We start from the raw sequence: 19,352 nt of genomic DNA on the forward strand, positions 1-19,352 counted from the left end.
TATGGCAGAAAAATAATGAATTCACTTCTTTCTCAAAGCGAGACATTGGATTTATGATTATCTAGTGTTCTGAGTTCCCTGGTATAATTAGAGGATTAGTTTAGTTCCAGGAAAATGAATATTATATATATGACATCCAGAAGCAATGACATACCGATAAACTCTTGAGAAAAGTACATCAGTGCATAAAAGTAAAAGAAAATGCCACTTTTGTTTCAAATGCAGCAGGACTACCTGACCCTGTAAGACATCGTCCAGTAGGGGAGGGAATTCACTTGGGAGGAGAAATCATTGGCTTACCAACATCCATTAGTGGATACCCAGAATACCCAAAAATACCACATACAAATGAAATGGAGTAAAGTGTACACCAGCCAATGAAGACAGCGGGAGAAGGAATATAAAATTAATAGGTTTACAGTAGAGACTTAGGGATTCAAGGACTCATGTGATGCTCCTTCCGCATATTCCACGCATCCATCAACCCCCAGGCTGTGCATGGACAAAGAAGTGTCAGCCAATGCAGGTATTTCCATACTTAATTTGATTATTTTTACAAGACCATCCTCTGAGATGACGGACAAGGGGACCATTCAAAAGGACTTCTACTGGCAAGAAGGTCCTTTGATCATGGAGAGAAGTAAGCTGTCTTATGCAAGATTTTCAAAAAAGTAATTAGAAAATACTAAATGTAATCAACTTCGCACAAAAATCTTGATTCTCTGAAGTAAATAATTACACATGCAGGCCTCCTTGCAGAGAACTTAAGTCGACAGGCAGTAGATGCATTTCGCATTAAGAATGCAAATTAATAATGATCAAAGTGTACCTCATACAATCAGACCTATTACTATCAGATCCACTGTCCGCATTTCTATTTTATTACTCAAAGGTTCTGAAACAGCACTGCTCCTCATTCTAGTATTTCTTCCATTTACTTTACATATAGGGTGTATTTATTATATTCCCTATCACATTTTAAAGGTTTTAACAACATTGAGCCTGATTCATAAAGAAATGGTTGATTCACAAAGGAAGCACTAAACCTCCATCTATTGATGTGTACCTATTTCTGGAATTCTTAAGCACTCCCACAACTCCACTTGGAAAGAGGATTCCATGCATATTTCTGGGAACAGACATTCCCAGCAGAATCCTACTCCCGTTGTGCGGCCTTATCCATAATGTAGACCTCAACACAGATGGGATAGGAACCCCAGGGCAAAAGCACCTTTTTTTCTCCACAGGGAAAATATTTTTCACTGTGGCAAAACCCCTTCCTTTACACTCCCTTTATGCCAACCATTGACTCGAGTAAAAACCCTAAGGTTTCCAGAGTCTGAAGAGGAAGGAGGATTTGTGAATGTCCACAAGCATCCATGTTTGTGGGCATTCACAAACTCCCAGGGCTATCCACGTCTTGGAACACTGTTTTCCTCCTTCTTGAGTGGGATTTAAGTGTGCAGAGATCTCCGCACCATGATGGAGATTTCTGTACACGTTAATCCTTTTGAGAATATCCTGGCAGGCGTAGAAGTGGTTAAATTCGGTCTTGAAATGTGTGACTAGAGACCTCTTTCTTTACATTTCTGTAGAACATAATTTTTTTAAAAGTAGGGCATTTATTTTGGTTCTAATTAAGTTGCACTCAAACTGATACTGGCGCATTTCTTGTACATCCTTATTGTTTTTGTTTATTTTGCACAAATACAATTATTCTGGGTGAGAATTTAATTCCAAAAGCAGCCCTTTGTTGCTGAATTAAGATGTGTCTGCAATCGTAATGCACTCAAATGTACTGATATCAAAATGTAAAGGCTATATGCTTTTCAACAAACATGAAAACACTGAACGCTAGATTACATATCATAAGGGGCAGTGCTTGGTCAGTCAGACTGGAGGGATGTGAGCTGCAGATTTCCGAACACTCATGCTGGCACATAGGGGTGAATTTACCAAATTCTCATGCAGCGCTGCAGACAAACATGCTGCGCTGCGTGAGAGAGAGGAGGAGTGAGCCATATTTACAGAGATATGGCACTCTCTTCTACTCTTCCTAGCACCAGTGCACGATCAGGTAGCCGTGCGCCACTCACATAACTTTAAACCACAGTGCAAGGGTGTCTGAGTCTAGTACAGGTTTTTTACTGGAATCGCCCTTCCAGTACAAAATACTATGCTTAGACTAACTTTAAAACGTTTCCCACTTTGTATCTGTTCTGTAAAGTGCAGCTCACATGCAAAGTCGAAAAAGAAAGGAGAAATAAAACCATTTCTCCTCAATAGTGCCTGTTTGAAATGGGTGTTATCTTTTGATGCAAAACTCGGTCTACTTTTTTTTAGTAAATAGTCAAAAACGTGGGTAGATGCATTGAATGCCCTTTTATCACCAATGGAATGCCTACGTGGTACTAAGTAATACAAAGCAGCTCTATGCACTGTTTTGTATGGCAATGGAATTTCCAGAGCAAAACAGGTTTAGTGCTGGAGAATTAAAAAGGGAAATAAATATTTTATATCGATTTGCGTTAATTTTGTGATGCAAACACATCACAAAATCTTAGTAAATATATCTCATAATGTTAAATATTAATATATGACAAGCAGGGGCCATGAGAGGGGCTTAAGAGGCAGTGGAATGGGAGAGTAATGCGGATTGGTAGGGTACTGAGAAAACACATTATTTTGTAAAATAACCAACATGTATTCTCTTTCCAAACATAGAAAGGGAGAGTGTGCGTTTTTAGGTCTCGCCTGTCGATGCGCATGCGCATCGAGCAAGCGAGACTATAGGGGCTCATCGACTCTTTATCTAACTTGCAAGGAATCGTGGCGATTCCTTGCAGTGCCCGTGACTTTTAAGCTCAATGCGCATGTGCATTGAGCTTAAAAGCGCGTGCACAGCCGCCCGCATTCCTCCGACACCTTTGAAGTGAAGCTTAGCTTCACTTCAAAGGCCCGGCTTCTTCACACCCACATGCCGCTCTGCCCCGCTCCGCCCCCTCCCCTGAGTCATCCTGCCTGCCCCTTCCCGCCGTGTCGCATTTCTCCTCCCCCCTCCCCTCTCTTCCCTCCGTCTTGTTTATTTTACCCGCTCTGGCCCCTCGCATTTCTCCTCCCCCCTCCCCTCTCTTCCCTCCGTCTTGTTTCGCATGTACCCCCTCCTTTATCCCAATCCCTCTCAGCAGTTTCCCTTTTAGCAGCTCTCGTCTTTACTCGCACCCGCCTCCCACACCGCGGACGCTTCCATCTCGCGTGCACCTACTCCCTTCTTCCATTTCCTTTTAGCAGTTTTATTTCCACCAGCTCCCCTGTCTTTACTTGCACCCGCCTCCCACACAGCGGACGCTACCATCTCGCATGCACCTACTCCCTTCTTCCATTTCATTTTAGCAGTTTTATTTCCACCAGCTGCCCTGTCTTTACTTGCACCCGCCTCCCACACAGCGGACGCTTCCACCCGCCCACTGCCCCTGCGTCCATCCAGACAGAGGCCATTTACACCCGCTGCCACCGTTTTAGCACTGTCAAAGTTTAAATATTTTAAAGTCTTAAAATTATAAAGTCTTAAAATAAACATTTATTTAAAGACGCATTTTAGACGAGAGCGTGTGAGTGTATATGTGCGTGAGCATGCCTCAGTGCCTTTAGTTGCACCCACCTCCCACACATCTGACGCTTCCACCCGCCCACTGCCCCGTTTACTTTGTGTACTCCCCCACAGAGGACATGCCCACCCACTGCCACCGTCTTAGCAATGTAAAAGTTTGCATTTATTAAAGGGCTAAAATAAATTTTTAATTAAAGTCGCATGACAGACAAGAGAGTGTTTGTATATATGTGCGGGAGCATGTGTCCATGCCTTTATTTGAACCCGCCTCCCACACAGCGTACGCTTCACATGCCCACTAACCACGTTTAGTATGTGTACTCCCACACAGAGGGCATTCCCACATGCTGCCACCGTATTAGCACTTTAAAATGTTGCATTTTTTGAAGGATTAAAATAAATGTTTCATTAAAGTCGCTTCACAGACAAGAGCGTGTGCGTGTATATGTGCGGGAGCATGCCTCCATGCATGTGTGTTTGAGTGTGAATATGTGTAGGTATGTAGGAGTGCCTGCATATGTGTGCTTGTTTATGTGTGTGTAAATTGCTAATGCCCTATATGTTTGTGCATGCTTTTTTTGTGTTTATATTTATGTGCGTGTGTAGGTTTGTATGTGCTGGTCGCTGCATGCATGTGTAGTTGCATACATCAGTGTATACGGCTGCAAGTGGATGGGTTTCCAAAGGTGTGCCTGGTCTGTGTTTGCACGTTTTTTTTTCATCTGTGCTTGCGCGTTTGTATGTCTCTGTGCATCGGTGAATTTAGAAGTTTTATTTAATTGCAATTAAGTCTCTGGGGTGGATGAAATTTTTTTTTTTTTTACTAAAACCGAGAGGTGTGACAATAACTAACGGCGCATAATGAAGAACCCAATGCAGGGAAATCTCTACAAGCTTTAAAAGTTTACACTAAATTAATACATCTAATTATTTTGCTACGTATTTTGAGACAAATATAACATCTATCCCTTCTTACATGCAAACCACCAACATTTCACTTGGTAGCGAAACAAACGTACCGAAACAAACGTACAAGATTGAAGGGATTCAACCTATAACCTGTAAAGATCGCTTTTCAGGATACAGCCTGGAATTATTTCGCACTACTCCTTTACATTTGTGTACAAGTACACAAGGGAAGCACAGTTCATTTTCATACATGCCCAATTATATTACATGTGGTTTGAAAACTCAACAGGGCTTAGTATGCTTGTTCCACAATATATAGAGCGCGTGCATTAAGGAATTCTGTTTGCGAGGTGCAAGGTAATTTTCAAAAAACAAGCGCTTTTATTACATTAAGTATTTACTGAAGGGAAAAACATTTGCGTGGTTGTGCATTTTGTTACAGAAATACCGGTTCTACACTCTGTTGGTACACATCTGTGTCGTTTTTTTTCATTTTCTCTGCTACAATTATTAATTAGCAAGTGTTACTTTGGAACCGACAACTGGCGCCACTGGGGACAAGGCAGACAGAGCCATTCTTATGGGGGTACCCCCTCCCTTCTCCCTTAGCAGCATGTGCATCCGCCTTCTCCAGCTCTTCTGCTTGAAACAGACAACAGGCGCCAGTGGGCAACAACATAGACAGAGGCATCCTGCTTGACGATGGGTTTGTCAATTACGTGTTAACACTAAACCGACCCGAGGAGCCAGGAGAGCACAAGCTCTCTCTCTACACATCGCTCTCTCTAACTCTCTCTCCACACACCTCTCTCTCTCTCTTTCTCTACACACCTCTCTCTCTCTATATGCATCTCTCTCTCTCTATATGCATATCTTTCTCTCTCTACACACCTCGCGTACTCTTACTATCTCTCTCTCTCTCTACACACCTCTCTCGCACTCTCTCTCTCTACACAACTTTTATTTAAGTATTATTATTATTATTTTAAAAAAAGCCATTGTTATTTGTAATATCAATATATCCAAGTCTCACATAAATACAACACATATTGCATTACAAATACTATAGGTGTCACATTTGCTATTGCACATTTGCTTGATTTCCTCCATTTCATGCTACCTCATTCCCTCATGTTACCCATGGTAACCTCCTACGTGCTTCACTTAAAATCCACCCTCTAAGAAGAAATGCACTCAGGCCCTCGGCTGCGTCTTGTGGTCTCCGCATCAATTTGTGCTACTTGCTGGTCTTGCTCATGTTATGTGATCCACGGCATGTCCTGATTGCACGAGCGGGACCCGAGGGCTCAGGAAGAGCTCGGCCGACTTCATCCAGAGCGCGCGCATCCCACCCCCGCCCCCTCTGACATCTGCCCGCGAGCGGGACTCTGCTTGAATAATCCCCGCCGCACGAGGCATGGATCCCATTACCGTTTTATGGGTAGTTTAGTAAATTGAGATTTTTTGTCTAGTTGGCAGACTCAGCTGAGAGGCCAACAACTGAATGGGTGCGTGCGAAGAGTCCGGTAGCCTGTACTTCTGCCACGCACTTTTGTTTCTAATGCTTACAGAGCAGGCAGCGCTAGTATCTCACTCGCCTCTCGGCATTCATGCTTAGCTCCCTTTGTTAGTTTTTGGAGGGCAGTGTGATGACCCACTTTGTGGGATAGTTCAGAGTCAGGTAGCCTGCACTTCTGCCACGGTCTCACTAATTCAGAACGCATTTTTTTTTACTGCCTCATTAGTTAACCGCTCCACCTCCACTTTTTTGTCTAGTTGGCAGACTCAGCTGAGAGGCCAACAACTGAATGGGTGCATGCGAAGAGTCAGGTAGCCTGCACTTCTGCCACGGTCTCACTAATTCAGAACGCACTTTTTTTTTTACTGCCTCATTAGTTAACCGCCCCACCTCCACTTTGTTGTCTAGTTGGCAGACTCAGCTGAGAGGCCAACAACTGAATGGGTGCATGCGAAGAGTCAGGTAAGCCTGTACTTCTACCACTCTACCGCCCTCACTCTACCACCCTCACTCTACCACTTTACCGCCCTCACTCTACCACTCTACCACCCTCATGCTACAGCCCTCACTCTACCGCCCTCACACCCTCACTCTACCGCCCTCACTCTACCACCCTCACTCTACCGCCCTCACTCGTTGCCACCACAACATCACTCAGCGCCACCACAGCATCAATCTGTGCAACCATTCAACAACAACTGGTTCAAATATGTTCTGTCAATGTTTCAAGCTTTATTACAAAATGTCATAAAAAGATGTTACATTTTTTCACTTCTGTTCTTGGATTTTTGTCACAATAAAATACACTGAACATAATCTTCACAAAAGTTATTTACAAAAGTTTAAGCTATTGCCATTATAAATTACAATACCTTTTATTTAAGTATAAATTATTTAAAAAATTAAAAGCCATTGTTATTTGTAATATCAATACATCTAAGTCACGTAAATACAACACATATTGCATTACAAATGCTATAGGTGTCACATTTGCGAAAGTTAAAACTATTGGCATTGTAAATGACAAAGCTATTAATTTTGCTATTTTCAAAACCAACACATAAATACAAAATGTGTCATTTACAATACCAATAGGTCAAACTTTCCTAATGCGAGACCTATTGCATTCACCCTCAACACCTCACCCTCACACAGTGCAATAGGTCTCGGAGCATTTGAGTTAGAGCTTTTAGATTTGTTTATGGCTTTTTTTCTTTGTAATTCTTTAGCATTGCCTACAGGAAACAAAAATGCTAAAGATTTAAAAAAAAAAAACATAAACAATTCTAAAAGCACAAACTCTAATGCTGCGAGACCTATTGCATTTCCAATGCTTGTTAGTCTGTGTGTTTAATCATTCCTGGTGAAATACAACAGACCTCACCACACGCAACTGAAAGCACCTGAACACAATTAGTTATCACAAAATACAATTATTAGTTGCTGTATTAAACTGGGTATAGTATCCCAAGACTAATCCTTCTGCCAAAAAATGTAAAAACTATCATGGTACATTGGGGTTTATTCAGTATCAATTTCATGAACGCCCATTTTCTGCAACTTGATTGCTGTCTTTATTCAATCAAGCCAATGTGAACACATTTTATGAAGTAACGCACAAATGATTACATCGAGGTCATGTCTCTCCTCCATTCCTCATTAAGGGCCTGATTCCGCGGACAGGCTACTTTGCCACGTACGTGACGGCTTTCCTGTCCGCTGTATTACGAGTGGCATAGGATAGGATCTAATGAACTTGAATACGGCAAACGGGATATCCGTCACATTTGTGACAGATTGTCGTGTTCGCCGATCTCTCAGGCCCTAAGTGACAAAACTGCAGCTGGTGCTGTGCTCTCTAACAGCTGATGCAGAATATCTAGATTTACACAGACAGCTTAAATGTCTTAACTATTTAGTATTGTGTTTCATAGTAAGAAATGGAGACAGTCCAAATAAGTACTCAAACACTTCTAGCTCGACAGTCTCAGTCCAATGTTTTCAATATTTCGTCGACGTTTCGACCCTTTTAGACTTAATCAGTGGGACTCAGGAGAGCGATATAAAACCATCTGTTTCACATCAAATTGGAGAGAAATAAATACAAAAAGGGGGTTCTAAATATTACTGTTAAAATACAAGCGATAAGCGTGTGATTCAAAACAATTTTACTTGCATGGAATATGACAGGCCAAAGAGCTTAAAAACCAGGTCAAGCAAATGTCAAAAACAAAAACAAGCATTTACAATGCAATAGGTCTCGCATTTACACGAGTTTGAGCTATTGACATTGTAAATGACAATACCTTTTATTTTTGTTTTTGTTTTTAAAACATAAATAAAAGGCATTGTAATTTACAATGCTAATAGTGTAAACTCACGTAAATGCGAGACCTATTGCATTGCAAATGCTTGTTTTCAAAGTTGATGCCGGAGCAATTGCATAATCACAATGAAAACATGAACAATCATCCACCAAAGCACATACTCAAGTCAGCTGTCAGATACTTCAGTCAGAGGGGTACAAAAAAAATGTTGGCAGGGTTTGCTAGTAGCAAGAGAGTAGAAATGATTCGCTCACGTATCACTAAATGGCTCACTCACTAAACATTTCTTGATTTGTGAACAATCTTCTCAGCAGACCTCATTAAAACCTCAATCAACCAATCAGGGGTGAGTTCCCACACTTATTGTTTTTACCCTCGTGCTTCACACAAAGGTCAGGCGATGCCAGGGCTCTCTATTACAAGTTGGAATCTGGCACAGGGGAGAAACGCACACAGTACTCAGGTGCCTGGCCTGTCGTCGTCTCTACTGAGGGGCAAAACCAGCTTCTAGCTTTCCTTTTCAAAAACAAACATGAACCGAATGAGCAACGGGCCAGTCTTTTATATAGCGCGGACTTTACCTGGGCTCAGACGTGCTGGTATCCGGGACGCTGTCTCCCCACTGCACTTAGCAATGCCTCTGCGGCCGCCGACGCTTGGCTCCTCTCCACCGGCCACACGTAAAACGAAACTGAAACATACGAGGCCCGTGACGTGAGCGGTCTACGGTAGCTCACGCGCGCGACTCAATCCCAAGGCGCATGGCAGAGTCGGATTCCGACGCGCGGTTTGGGATTGGGTCACGCGCGTCGGAATCCAACTCTGCCATGCGCCTTGGGATTGAGTCGCGCGCGTGAGCTTTTACCGTCTTAATGCGCGTGGCCATCTCCTGTCTCCAGTCCTTGTCGGCCGACAGCTATAGGCTCTCAGCGAGAGCACGCTTTTATATAGCGCGGACTTTACCTGAAGGCGTCAGAGCGCTTCACAATAGGAACAGAAATGAAACATAATGAGAAACATTACAAAAGAACAGATTGCAAAAACATACGTTACTTACCTAAGGTAATAGTGACATTGTGAGCAAACAAAATACATGAGGTAGTCAAAATTGTGAGCAACCAAAAATACATGTAGTTAAAAGTGCACAAGAGGAAAAGTGACAAGTGTACAGTTATAAGAGAAAACAGAGTATAATTAGATGTATAGTCCTGCAATAAGTGCTAGACACTCAGGCTCAGGAACAAGCGTTACGTGGGCAAGGTGGCACTTGTGCAAGTATCATAGGTAAAGACAAGTGAGAGGTAGCAGCCGTGTGTTGCAAGGGCAGAGTGGTGTGTGCATGTTACAAAAGGGCACCGAACACCAGTACATGGAAAATACTCCAAAGAGGCAGACACTCCAACCACAGGGGAGAGACATGGGTAAAGAAGCGGGGGTGGTAAGAGAGGACAGGGGTAAAGATACGCGAGTGTGCCAGTGAGGAGGAGGGCAGGAGGTGATGATGAACTGATATAGAGAGGAGATGACAAGGGTGTGGGGGGGCAGGAAGGAGATGGCCCAGGCTCAAACATCTGACAGTCGAGGGTCACTTGCTCCTGCCTCTCAACAATCATGTCTGTCCCTCCCACTCCACTCACTCTTTGGGGGAGGGGGGGGTCTGAGAGACTGCCGCTGAAGAGGCGCTGTGCCTCTTTCTGAAACAATGTGTGTGCGGAATAGAGGTGGGCAAGCCAACAAATGAACAGGGCGAGCCGAGCCGAGGGTCGGGCTCGGATCTTAGAGCCGTGCACGAGCCGAGCCCTGAACATATGTACACCCCACCATAAACCACGAGTACAAATACAACAAACCACGTCAAATATGATGACGAGTCTTCAGAGTTCACAAAATGTATTTCTGTAACGCGTGGACGATCTGACATCAACAGGGCCCGTTATAGGGCTGCTCTGAGAAGCACTTATTAAAAGTAATAGTTTTCTACAAATGCTAGTCTGAACTCACGTATTCGCAGGGGCTTTCATGCGTGAGAACGAACAAAAAAGGGATTTGGTAAAAAACAAAAAAAAATGCCTAGAATTACACAACTTAAGCAAGGAAGCAGGTGTCTGTCCAGGAGGTTTTCTGGTTTCACTCTGTACAAACAGCCAGTAAGTAGGGTTCTGTTTTTTTTAACCTCAGTGCATTCTTCTGCATTTAAAAAATACAGCAAAACCTGGACCCCAGATATTGAGCGCTTTACGTGGGTATCAGTTCATTACACAACTAGTATCCATGCATTGCTTACAGCCATGGGGAGATGAATGCCTAGAATCACACGATGTTGAGCGGACGCTAAGATTCGAACCTGGCAGCTCAGGCCACAACGCCACAACACCAAACCGCGGGTTGAGGAAGGCAGACGCCACATGAAAGCTCGGCTCGGTATGATTTCGCTGTTACAACAGCACTTCGAGGCGAGCCAGGCTTCATGTGCGAGCCTGGCGAGTGGTCTTCAGCCAGCCCATGCTCTGTGAAGCACGCACGGTGCATTCTGGTACCTGTAGTTCCGGTGAACTTACTGGCTTAAAAAACAGCTTTGTCGGCTAAAGTTACGGCTGGCTCAAGGTGCCACACATGAGGGAGCACGAGGCACCGGGAACCAGAGCGCAGCCCACCCTGACATGTAATGGGGGAGGCCGGGGCTGCCCGGATTCTGAACACCGCCCCCCCCCCCCGCTTCCTCTGTTTAACTCCTGAATGTTGGGGGCTGTGGCCCGCCCTTTCTCTCCCAGGCCCAGGTGGCATTGCTCTTAAAGATAGGGGGTCGGGTTACCCAGATGAAAAGAGGCCCAGGGCTCGACGCAGTCTGTTTTCTTTCTTTTAAGAGGCCTGTGTCTTTCTTTCCTTCTGCCACCACCGAGAAGATAAACAAATAAACAGATTTTAATTTCAAGCTTGCACCAAGGACAGACCCTCGAGGGCGCCTCGAGCCCAAGAGAACTGATGGCAGCGCTGCAGGAGGCGCTAAAGACCGGAGCAGGGACCGGCTCAAACATCCCGTGGTCCTGGGAAAATAAATCACTTCTCTCCCCGAATGTGTCCGTCTGTAGCCCCGCTGGTGCTCCATATGTAAAGCGCTCCGATACCTTCGGTCGAGTTCGCGCTATAAACAAGTTACGGTGAACACTGAGGTCTGGGCTAATCACTGAACAACCCTTTTGTTTTACCTGAATGTGTAAAAATGGATGAATTAATAAACAAGTAAACAAATAAATAAGTGCAGGTGTTCAACGTTTTTCCCTGGGGTCCGCCTTCGGGGCTGCCGAATGTCATGACGCCTTGTCTGGATTTCACGTCACGCCTCTTCCTTTCACCGCACTACACACCTCTGCACACCTTACCGCCACTGCATTGTGTCGGGTGACTTCACAGTGGCGTTATTTAGGTGCCCGCACTCACTTGCATCACTGGGGAAAATGTATACTTAATATTTTAATTGATTTCTGTTTAAAAAAGAAAAAAATGGTAGCGGACCAGAGAGGGAGCATCTCTAAAAGGAGTTCTGCCTCCTGATTGGCTGTAGAGGAGCCGACGCGGGAATCGAACCTAGTGGTGCGCGCGCACCAGAGGAGCGGGGGCAAGGGAGCGCGAAGACGCCGAGACGAGGTAGGGGATGTGCGTGTAAGCGCCTGGGGTTCTCTGTGTATGTGTGTGCGTGCGTGCGTGTGTGCGTGTGTGTATGTATGGGGGGGTTCTGTATGTATGTATGTGTGTGTGTATGCGTGGGGGGGGGGGCTGTATGTGTGTTGTGCATGTGTTGTGAAGAGCCTGCCGGAATCGGAGCGCTGTTGATGCGCGCGACCTGATCCCGGCAGGCTGCTGCTGCTGCATGCGCGTGACAGTCTGTTGTCCTCTCCGGCTCCCTTTCAGTCCTTGAAAGCCGGAATGATAACAATAGTCTCGCTCTGCGACAGCAGGCCTTTGGCCTGCAATCGCAGGGCGAGACCTAAAAAACAAAGTGGTCATACTTACTATTTCTTTGGTAGATGTTAGTACCTCTTTCAAAAAATCTCATGTTTTGGACACCTACACCAAATATGAAATGGGTCCCCATTACCCTACATTCCCTACAGCAACCATTGCTAGCCCCTACAATCCTCCGGTCTACATGGCCTGGTGCAAGGTACCACCCATCATAATTTTTGTGGATTACACCTCGAGTAATATGGATTTGTTATATGAAAAACTATCCTTCCACAATACTTACCAGGTTTGGCATGAAACTTATTTGAAGATATCTGACATATTTTATTTTCGTCACCTTAACCCCTTGCGTGTTTGTCGGGCAACGGCCGTCGAGCGCACTACCTTCGTAGTGCTGCGCACGTCCGTTGGCCGATGAGGCCCCGCCTACCCTGCTAAACCACGGCAGAATTGCTGCAGCGGTTAAGGGGTTAAATGTCTTCTTATATATTTCGATGGATCTAAGTTGTCCCTTCTATTTTAAATCTGGTCTGGTTCATTTGAATGCTGGTGTGAAATCCTTATTGTGATGGAAAGCCGTCAAGGAAGGACAGGAAATTCGCAACCACTTTGATTAGCGCTTGGAATCCCATATCTATAATGCAGTGCCAGTGGCCTGTCAAGAGTACAACTGTTGTACTCTTGCCAGGCCACTGGATCAACTGCAGCGGCCTATCTGCCTTAGTGAACTGTAAAATGTCCCATACTGACCTGACTGCTACCGGTCTATCCATGTGCACTTAATGACCATTGGGCTTTTTCCTAGTCCTGTCACTTAATATTGGTAGATATAATATTCTACAATAATTAGTGATGTGTGGGAATCCCTGGTCTCCCATGTCTCTCGGTGTCATAAGTACTTTATGTCAAGAACTTCTGCCTTTTCATGCCATACAACCGTCATCAAGAATTTCTGCAGTGCTAGAAAGGTTTCTTTCCTTCTTCTAAAGGGCAACACTTGGACAACATACAAACAACCTCAGCCCTATTGGCTATCCTTGTAATGACTATTGTTCATAGGCATGACATATATCGAGTCCTTCACCTGTAAGGATCATGTTTCATTTTTGTTAATAATGGTACTGCATTTGGCAGAAAGAGAACTGGGAATCAATGGATTATATAGACGTTCCCCCCCGTCCCCAAATATTTCCTTGAGCCTTCCTTGATTTTTTAATGGAGTTGCTCTCTTTCGGCCTTTTGTGTTCTGCTCCTTCTATATGCAGCAATCGCAGTTCTGACTCATCATGACGTGATTTTCAATCCCATGACGTCTCCAAACTGTTTCAACAGCTCTACTAGCAGGGGAATCGAGACCCTTGGATCAGTCAAATAAAGCAGCATGTTATATGCGAAAAGTGAATTTTTTGTTCTATCCCTCCAGCAAACCAACCCCTATGTCCAGAGACCGTCTCACTGCTATTGACAACCGCTCTACTGCCAGAGAGAAAAATGTGAGACACGGAAATCCTTGCCTCACGTTCCTTTCCATAAGCCTTCAGAAATTCCCATTAATCATAATCTTAGCTCAAGTGTCAACATATGGGACAATCACAATTATTAACCATTGTTTCCCTATGCCAAATCTCTCCTCTTTAGGTTTTAAAAAGGACAAGCTCACACAGTCAAAAGCATTTCAGCATTCATGGCTGACATATGATGGTAATTTTTTTTCAACAAGGTGAACCATTCTTCTTATATTTTCAAAGGTTTGCCTGTCACAAATAAAGCCTCAATGGAAGGTGTGTATTAGGTTCAGCAGGAATAATGCTAGTTAGTTGACCAAGATGTTCACTTATAATTAATGTCTAAATTTCAATTTGCTATTGGTCTATGTGATAAGCAATTTACGAGATCTCTTTCTAGCATATCTAGGTCGACTATATGTTCATCATACATATAATCAGTCCCTTACTCACTATGGTTTGAAATATCTGTGTAAAGCATAGGGTGGTAGAGTTCACAAAGGTCCTGTAAAATGCTCCTGTAAACTCATGTGGGCCAAGGATTTTGAAACATTGATAACAGATCAGTCTACTCTGACGCAATAGGATTGCGCATGGTGTCTCTATTTTCAGCTGAAAGCCTGGGGAAACTTTCGGCCTGATTATGACTGACAGTGTGCGAGCGGGTCGCCATGCCAGCACTCCACTTCCACACCACCAAAGTCGAACGCCACCCGTTAGATTATGAGTCATTTTGTGGTGTGGTCTGACAGGCTGGCTGCGCGGCTGTCCTGCAGTGATGCAGTTCAAAGGCTCATATGTGTTTATTTGCATTTGTACTGCAACGCCCAGGGAGCGCCAAAGCAAGTTCCTGCACAGCAAGGATTTTGCAGTCCATGCCATGCAAGAACTGGGGTGCATGCGCACCGGGGTAACACCATGTGCCCCCTGCATGCACCCCGATACACAGGGCACCAGGGGGCTCAGTAGGGCCCGCGTACTTTCCTGACTGCCACACTTTTCATGGCAGGATCAGCACTATGAAAAGTGTGGAGGTCAGGAAAGTCATAGTATGCTTTGGAGTGACACTGTGGCACCGCCAGCATATTGCTCTCCCAGAGTGCCATGCCAACAACGAGGGATCGGGGATCCCCGGTGGGTGCGGCAGTCCAATGTCAGTTCGACTGCCGAAGTAGTAATACAGCGGTAGCCACCATACCACTGCAGGTTTGGGGGTCGTATGGACTGCCAAACTCGTAATTAGGCCCTTAGTCCTTCTAACTTGATCAATTCAATCTCCAAAAACTCTACACACTATTGTACAGTCTAAAGAAATCCAGGAAAACTATTACTTATACTCTATCCTTAAAGAACCAACCTCAGTTCTGCCTTCCCATATATAATAAACCATTTTCCTGAATTACCAAGCCTGCAGGGCCCTTGCTTATCAACTATGCAATATATACTGCGATTATACCTTTTTAACATGAGTAGGCATTTTTCTGATTTGTTTATTAGTAGCCTATTTAGTTGGTCTCTTACAGCCGTTTCCTTTCCAGAGTTGAATCTAGTATTGGCTGTTTAGTGTATATTTGCAGAATTCCCGAAAACCTTCTCTCATTGTGCCTGCTCTTGTGACTTATTTCACTTTCCTGCTGCCGCCAAGGTGAAAGATTCCCCCTCACCACCACTTTTAAGGTGCCACACAATATTTCTTGCGGTATCTCTACTGTGTTAACATTTTCTAAATAGTACTAAATGGTTTCACATCCATTTTGTGAAGTCAGACTTTGCTGATAGTTTTGTGTGATCGACATCATACTGCATGCTAAATGTATGTTTCAATGTGAATACTACTTCCATTATAATTGAGTTATGGCTATGCTACGTCCGTGTACATAAATGAGTTCAATCAATAACTTTATTCGGTTATTATTAAAAAAACAACCATAAAAGTACAATAAAATACATAAATTAGTAACATTTCATTAAAATGATTTGATCCTTTGTCTACCACCATCATTTATGGGGGCCCGACTCCAGAACATCCTGTCAATTTTACTTTCATGCCCAACCTATGTCCCAGGATTCTTCAGTGTTCCATAAGAGTGGGCAGCGGGCTTTGTGGGCATTCACGGATGACGCAACAGGGGAATCTGTAATTTCTTCCAGGAGTATTGATCCCTCTAACTTCTGTGACGAGGTGATCATTACCCTCTAGTTGGAGGTCTACTCTTCACAAGAATGTCCAACGAAACAGCATTTTTAGCATTTTAAAATCTCTAGTCAATGGGCAGGAACGGCTCCTTTTAGGGAGAGTGGTCTAGGAAAAGTCTTACAGCAGCAGTGCTTGAGTGCCAGGAGTTGTTCTTTCTGCTTTCTTTAAACCCTTCGCTGCGGGGTGTTTTTCCCCCCTGTGTGGGGGGGGAGGGGGGCTGTGCGCGTCGCCGCTGTGCTTGTGACAAGCTCGGCTCGTCATGAGGCACAGTGCAGCTGCACTCATGACGAGCGGAGCTCGTCACAGCCACACCCGTTTTGGAATGTTCAGCACAGCGGGGAAATTATCCCCGCGTGTGAACGTTCCAACGGTCATGACAAGCTCAGCTCGTCATGAGTGCAGCTCAACCGTGCCTCAGGACGAGCTGAGCTCGTCATGAGCATGGAAAAGGTTAAGAATCTGCTCTTTTTACTACAGCATCAGGTTGGCGACTATGGGCCAGATGTAGGTAGGCTTTTACCCGTCGGTAACGGCCGAAATCGGCCGTTACCGACCGGTAATAGCCTTTTCCTATGTAGGTGGTATATTTACCGATTCGGTAAATAACGAATCGGTATTTACCGCATCATCATTTACCAACTCGGTATTTACAGAATCATCATTTACTGATTCCGTATTTACCGAATCGGTAAATGAGATGTAGGAAGCACTTTAAAGAGTGCTTTTGTGCTATAAGGATTCGGTTTTTACCACCAACTATTGGTTGGTGGTAAATAAGGAATTCCTGTGTAAATGCAAATGTGTGCATTTACACCTGTGCCATGTGACAGACATACATGCCCTTAGGGCATGTATGTATGCCACATGTGCACACCAGCACTATTCAGGGGTGCAACAGGGTGTCAAAGGGACACCCTGCCACCCTTGACTATTTCCCTATTTTACCGAATCGGTACTTACCGATTCGGTAATTGACATTCATTCCTATGGGCTTCCAGGCCCATAGGAATGAATGGCAATTATTGAATCGGTAACTACCGATTCGGTAATTACCGAATCTTAACGATTCGGTAATTTTTACCGAATAATTACCTACATAGGATTTACCGATTCTAAAATACCGAATCTGTAAAATTCGGTATTTTAGAATCTGTAAAACCTATTTACCTACATCTAGCCCTATATGTCTCTTGGGCAGGCTTTTTCTCTTTGATTTCCGGGTCCCACCCTGTGCACTCTTTTAGCACAGATTTCTTCCTCTCCTTAAGATCCAGTATTTGTGTGACTAACCATGTGACAAAGTCCATCATTTTAACCTGCTGCATCTTCCATTGCATCCCACACCCTGATATGGTCCCTTCTTGCATGATTTTCCAAATCTTTCAATCGCACGTGAGGGATTTCTAGTGGGTGCTGCAGGTCACTGAATCTACCTTTCTATTTTTTACTACCTTGCCAGGCCTCTGACAAGGTCCATTAATGACTAGCCCACCTACTCCACATCTCGCCCCAGAGTGATTACCGTCTCCTATATATCTCTCTGAACTTCCTCAATGTCCTGTTTTATTTTCGCTTGATTTCCATTTCTTGCATAGCTCTTGTAGGAGTGAGTAATACAAGTGGGCTACTGAACTTGAGGCTTGGTGTAAAGAATTCCATGCTGGATTGTGTGTGTGTGTGTGTGTGATGAGACCAAATGCCTCTCTGATCCCTTCCTCCTGTTTCACGAACCATTGTGTCTTATTTGTGCCTCCACTTGAACACTGTACTAATAAGATGCATTTTATGTTAATGGTGCGGACGCTGCCTCCACCCTCCCAGAGTTCCAGCCGCCCACCTCCAAGTCAAAGGCTCAAGAAAGTCTATCCTGGCCTCTCTCTCAGATTTTTGTCTTCACAATTACACAACATGACGGCATCGGACTGTCATCTACTCACACAAGTCTTGTGGGGCACCCTACCTCTTGGATCCAAATCTGCTCTACATCACAACTTAGGCATGGTATACTTAACCTCCTGCCAGTGTTCCATGCCCCTTAACCAGCCACCTCATCTATCCTTTAGCTCATTCTGAGGACATTTTCATTCGTTAATGATGGAACGAGAGTCCAGAGCCTCATCTAGCTATGTCCAACATCTTGGCTGTACAGCTAAGCGACCTACTTATTTTGTGTGAATGTTTGCATAACGGGCTATCTAACATTTTATTTACTTGAATTGACCTGTATTATATTAACCAGTGATCTGTATACGTTTCTGAAGTGGGATCGGTGCCTGGTATAGTACCATCCACGTAACTTGCAAACAATACTATTCTGCCTATATGAGAACTGTCTGAGCCCTGACTACGGTTTAGGAGTTTGGCGGAAAGAGATTCTAAAGAACTCAAAAGCATAAGATCCTTAAAAGGAAAGGAAAAATCTTACAGCTACAATGAGATTTTAGAAAACTTTCCTCCCAAAATTATAGAGTTTTCAGAACAATAATAAGTAAAAATATCCTGATGTTTCACAAGTCTGTAAAAGTGTTTTTTCATGACATACAACAGTATTATAAAAGAAAATTAAAAATTGCACAAAGCACACATTTGAAATTATTGTGCAACATAATTCTCAAAATATCGAATATTCTGTGATACAATCCATCTTTATCCAAGGTGGAAACACAGACGTATTCCTAAAAGCTGCACAATATTTATTTTTTCTGTGATTCCGTTTTCAAACAGTTATCTTTAAAGCCAAAGAAAACGGGATAACGTAGCCTGTAGATAATAATAAAAATCCCCAACTGGATTACACAGTTTATACAGAGATTACCACTAAAGCGTGCAAAATGTAGCATGCACTACTAACAATCTATTCCATTTGTCGTCAAGCATAAAGCATCGCATTAAATGATTAAGTATAAATGTTATAATGTTATAATAAAGAGCATTACTTACTCCTTGGCCAACCGCAACTCGATCCAAAGCCTTAAAAGTGAAACAGATAATATGTTTAATATTTTGTCAGATGGTTCCAAACAAAATACAAAGGTCTGTGAGACTGATGACCTAGGGCGTTGTCTGTCTTATACATAATAAAGTTGTGTGCTTAAAAGTGTTAGAATTTATTGGGGCTTTCATCAGTTCATACATCATTTTCTACGTTTACACAGTGCAGTCAAACTGAAAAGTCTGCCTTTTCAAGTTCTGCCATAAACGCATGTTTAGACTACATTAAAATGTTTGCTAGCTGAAACATTAAACTGCTTTCTAGCATAACTAAATCATATATCACAAGAATTTAAAACACATTGGTTTAATAGTAATGCTGTCAATTCCA

The 19,352-nt window shown here is 43.7% G+C and overlaps 1 protein-coding gene across 1 annotated transcript in view; it reads right to left on the bottom strand.

Annotated features, from left to right (window-relative positions):
- METTL25 (methyltransferase like 25) overlaps positions 1–19,352 on the bottom strand; it is a 690,484-nt gene that overhangs the window by 305,831 nt on the left and 365,301 nt on the right. Inside the window, exon 7 of the mRNA XM_078674227.1 lies at positions 18,971–19,000. Coding sequence (XP_078530353.1) covers positions 18,971–19,000 — 30 coding nt within the window. The remainder of the gene's footprint in view (positions 1–18,970; positions 19,001–19,352) is intronic.

Source organism: Lissotriton helveticus, chromosome 1_1 (assembly GCF_964261635.1).
Source record: "Lissotriton helveticus chromosome 1_1, aLisHel1.1, whole genome shotgun sequence".
Taxonomy (NCBI): Eukaryota; Metazoa; Chordata; class Amphibia; order Caudata; family Salamandridae; genus Lissotriton; species Lissotriton helveticus.